The sequence below is a fragment of the Pelobates fuscus genome, chromosome 3, assembly GCF_036172605.1.
Source record: "Pelobates fuscus isolate aPelFus1 chromosome 3, aPelFus1.pri, whole genome shotgun sequence".
In the NCBI taxonomy this organism is placed as follows: Eukaryota; Metazoa; Chordata; class Amphibia; order Anura; family Pelobatidae; genus Pelobates; species Pelobates fuscus.
The window spans coordinates 233701761-233706738 of NC_086319.1; the positions used below are offsets into that span (position 1 = coordinate 233701761).

At 38.4% G+C, this 4978-nt stretch overlaps 1 protein-coding gene across 2 annotated transcripts in view; it reads left to right on the forward strand.

The window, feature by feature from the left end:
* The window catches only part of FAM107B (family with sequence similarity 107 member B), a 77576-nt gene extending 73400 nt beyond the window's left edge, over positions 1-4176 (forward strand). For both annotated transcript variants that reach the window (XM_063448203.1, XM_063448204.1), the window contains exons 3-4: positions 1595-1745; positions 2322-4176. In XM_063448203.1, the coding sequence (XP_063304273.1) occupies positions 1595-1745; positions 2322-2426 (256 nt within the window). In that variant the 3' untranslated portion in view covers positions 2427-4176. The remainder of the gene's footprint in view (positions 1-1594; positions 1746-2321) is intronic.
* Positions 4177-4978: the final 802 nt, after the last annotated feature.

Genomic DNA, 4978 nt, shown 5'->3' on the forward strand with positions numbered 1-4978 from the left:
TTACAAAACACAACATATCCCCATAAATGTAACATTCCCTGATAGCCCTGATCTGGGTGAACAGCATACCCAAAAATCACCCAGATCAGAGCAAGGGTTCAGGAAATTCCTGGAAGTCTCTTTTTGATCGACTGCACGCATGGTCCCATGCTCAAAACAGTTGCAGAGAATCAGGGCTTGCAGTCGGTCTAATTGACTCTGTTCGGTAGTTTTGTTAGTTTTCAAACTACCGAACAGAGTCAATAGTTTTACCCTGGAGCTTGTTCCCTTCATCCAGATGAATGATCTCACCGAACAGTGCCTTTCTAAGTTGAATAGAATCGAATACAGGCGATGATGGAAGTCCAGCGGTGTTCGGGAGTTTCTGTATCCGATTTCAGTTACATGAGATTCATGCCCAAACACCACTGCCAGCGTTCATGCGAACAAGATGGCCGGCCCCTCGTGGTTGTTCAAAGGAATTGCGACCACCCAGACGAACAATTATAACACTGCGGTGTGAAACATTCCAAGTTGTTAATAGGTGTTGACAAGCTCCAGGGTGGTCTCTGTTCGTGCGGTTGTTCGGTAAACTAACCTTATAGTCCCAATTGCACGAACAGAGCCTGTTTAAAGTAGTTTAGCCAGGTCTACTGCAGGGGCCATAGTCACAGGGTAGGAGGCTGGCAAACGGGTCCCTCCAAAAACTCGTGGCGAAAAGGGGAGTTTGTCACACCTGTCTACACTGAGAAAATTGGCAATTTTAAGGTCCCATGTTATTGGATATTTTAGTTTGCCTATGTGAAATACTCCACTCAACGCACTTTCCTGTCATGTTGTCTCTGATCAGAACATGGCCATGTGCAGAGAAAAATACTTAAAGGGACAATCTAGGCACCCAGACCACTCCTTCCCATTGGAGTGGTCTGGGTGCCAACTCCCACTACCCTTAACCCTGCAAGTGTAATTAGTGCAGTTTTTCATAAACTGCACTAATTGTCTAACAGGGTTAAGTCCTCCTCTAGTGGCTGTCTATAAGACAGCCACTAGAGGAGCTTACAGGTTCTTAAAACACTTTTAGTGTTTTTTTGGAAATGCTGGACGTCCACACGCAATCCCCATAGGAAAGCATTGAATAATGCTTTCCTATGGGGCGGTGTGATGCGCGTGTGCGCGGCCGTTGCCGTTGGTGGGGGAGGAGAGTTGGTGGAGCCTGACCCAGCGCCGAGGGACATCCGCGCTGGATACAGGTAAGTCACTGAAGAGTTTTAACCCCCCTCAGCAACCTGGGATGGGAGGTAGGAGGGAGAGGGGACCTGCAATGCCAGGAAAACGGTTTGTTTTCCTGGCACTGGAGAGTCCCTTTAAGGCATTTCAGCAGATTATTAAAACCTATTGTATTTGAGTGCATGGACTTTTTCTCTTTCTTATTCCTCAAGGCTCCTCCTGTCTTGTGACCTACATCTGGTTCACCCCGAATGGCCATATGCATTCTATGATCTCAGTGAGGGTAGACCAGTCAGTCCTTCATGTTGCTTCTATGCTCATAAACTCCAGGAAGAGTTTTTTTTTTTAACATTTCTTTGGTTCTAATATAAATTTATTGCTATTTCAGAGGCCTGTCACCCCAAAATAAACCAGAGTTACAGAAAGTAATGGAGAAAAGGAAACGAGATCAAGTCATCAAACAGCAAAAGGAAGAAGCAGAATTGAAAAAATCAGACTTTGAAAAAGAACTTCAGAAACGACATCAGATGTTGGAAGAGGTGATTCAGTCCTGTTTTTTCTATATGTATTAGCTTATGTGTACTGTAGTCGTTGCTGCCGCCCAGGAGTGATGGGAGTGAGCGCAAGTATTTTTAGGTTAAGGTTAGTGTAGTGCAGGGATTGATGGTCCATGATGTAGGGGGGTTTCACATTACTGTTAGGGCTGCATGAGACATGTCCCAGTGCTGCCAGGGATTAGTAGGAGCTATAGTCCTGTGCACCAGTTATGTCATGTATGTCCCAGTGCTGCCCTAATAGTAAAGTCCTCTCCTTAACCATTAGATGAGATGAGGGTTCTGAACTGTATGAATGTATTATTTCCTGTACACGCAAAGTACTTAATGGAACACAGGGAAAATGGCAGTTCATTTTTTAAATATTACATAGGTTGTCAGAATCCATGCCTACACAACACTAGAACATTTAGATAAGTTTCATATCTGGAAGCTTATTTTCCACCCAAACAATTTAAATATTCTCTCATTATATATTGCAATAGAAATGCTGCATCAATTAGAAGTAAAACTGATTTAATGCAATTTGTTATTTTTATTTGTCCAATATTGCTTTTACAGATGGAAATGGAGAAGAATAAAAATGAGGAGCAGGAAAATAAACCCGAATTTCTAAAAGTAAAAGGAAATCTCAGGCGAATGAACCAAGAAGCCAATGAATCGTAGGCTCCCAAGGGTATCTGGATTAACCATAGGAATGGATTTGTGCTGGACTTTACAAGACAGACATTTTGTCGGAGGACTGCCCTTCTGGGAATCTCAAAACTGAACTGTCATCCTCAACATTTTAACAGACTTCACAAATGCAGAACATAGAAAGCTCAGTTAGCCTGCAGGCCGAAAGGAACTGGGTATAGAGCTGTCTGCTGACAAAGTGACCTTTCAAAGCTGGATATATATTGGGCTGCATAGGAAGCCTAGTTGCGACATTACGCACATCCAGATTAATGCAAACACGCTTTTTACACCTTTCCGTATGCTATTGATTCAAACTGTTTTTGCAAAATAACATAAAATCTTTCCAGATCAGTAAACTGTAATGGTATTCGAATACCATCCAAATATATTCTGATTTTAATTTTGCTTTTCCTTTTGACTTGGAATATAAATTAATAGCAATGCAATTTGAGGTAGTTCTGCTACACTGGCTTAATTATAGGAAATATGGGAATAATATTTCACTGTGATAATTACATAGAAACTGAAAGGTGAGCTGCTAAACAAGCTTTTCTTAACTGCATTGCTAAAATCCCCTTTTTGTTAATCAGCGTCTAGTGAAATATAACAACAAAGAGTGCCTAAAGGTTTGTTTCACGGCAGATCATGTTGTATACATTTTAGCTTTTGCATTACCTTTTTCCTGTGTGCTGGTGTTTGAGCTTTTCCAACGCATTGCTTTAAAAATTCAGATAAAATTCACTCACAATGGCTGAGTGATTGAAAATGTAAACATTAACACTGTGTTTTTGTTTTTGTGTTTTTAAATAAAAATCAGGAAAAATATATTTTGTGCAGGGTAATCCTGTACAATATATTTGTTGGTAATTAACATGTTAGTATTTATTTGCAGACGAATCTGAATTAGGAGATGCATGCCAATGAAATACGTTTTGCTGAAATTAAGGTCAAATTCCTGAAAAGCTGCCAGAACGTCATATAGACGACTTTTTATTTTTTAATGATAATACTTATTTCATTGTTTGCTGGTAGCTTTCTTTTAGCTTTTTTTTTGTCTGTATTGTCCACAAAATTGCTTTTCTTCCAATCTGGCTGCTTATACTTTTTTTTTTTTCCTGCATGGTTGCACTGGATGCAATACAGCTCTGCAGAATGTGTTTTTCTAGAAATGCATCCCATTAAGAGGAAGCCTCCAAAAACCTGTCTTACTCATACAGAGTTATTCTTAAATCCCACAACAAGGATTTGTATTAAATTAATCATTCCGCACGTTGTTTTATTATGGCAGACTATATGCAGTCCATAACATCACCTAGCCAAAATACAGGAAATGGTTTAGGGGAGGCTTTAAATATTAGATTTTTTTTGAGAATATGGTTTCGTATTAAAAAAATGGGCATTTACTTACGGTTTGAGACTTAGATAGAGACTTTGCAATATTGGACTGCTTGATCTGGCTTTCATCACCATTTGGTAATCTTTGCAAACTTGAACATAGGTGGTTAAGCTACTGATAATGTGGGAGCAAATATCTGAGACATTCTTCTTCTTTTACTTTTTCTTCATATTCCATGTGCCATACATTTGTATTTTTCCGGAGTGAAAATTGCTATTGCATTCTGATTGCTGTATATTTTTTTTTGTAGCCTTTCTTTCGACTTGCCATTATTTTATATGCTATAAGGAGAATATCCCATCCCCTTGAAATCAGAGAAATCCCTTACTGTTGAGAATTTTTTTTTAAGTATTTTTATTTTTGTTTCTTTTTTTTTTGTTTAACACACCATTGAATCTTGGGCTTTGCATGGTGGCCTATACTATTCTTTTCACATTACATTTTCACTTATTCTCTACCACATCCATATCCTTGGATTCTATACAAAGTAAAAATGTGGGTTTACATATTCTTTGTATTTTCATATTTCGTCCTGCTGAGAAAGCTAGTGTGAATCCTACCTTGCTCAGGCAATAGAAATATGACATATAAGCTACAATATCGAAACAAAAATTGAAGGTGGTTTTCTCATTCATTTCTATTTAATTTTAATAGATTTGTGCAAAAGTTATTCAATCTGTTTTAGTCATCGAATAAGACTGCACAGGTAAATCCTAGGCGATGATTTTGTTTGGGTGTGGATTGAAAGCTATTTAATTTGGGCGAACCGTCTGAAACTAACTTTTGCACAGTTCTAATAATTAATATATTTGCAGGCACAGACAAAATAAGATCAAGTTGGAGTTTTCAAACACTTTATCCGTAACATTTAAGCCAAAGGACTTCCTTGTGTTCAGATGGTAAAAAAGTATTATATAACAAAGTGTCAAAATACTGTTTTGCAAAACTGAAAACTGAAGACCCCCCGGGTCCCTTTAAATTTTAACAGGTTAACAGCTTTTTCTTAAAATTACTGTTTGTGATTGGTATTCTCCATTCCCCTATCAATTATTCCATTTGTAATGGCATATACTGCTTAATTCTTGGGATATTTACTTAAACTTTTCCAGCTCGTTGTTCCAGGAAAAAGAAAATCTGTCTTTGG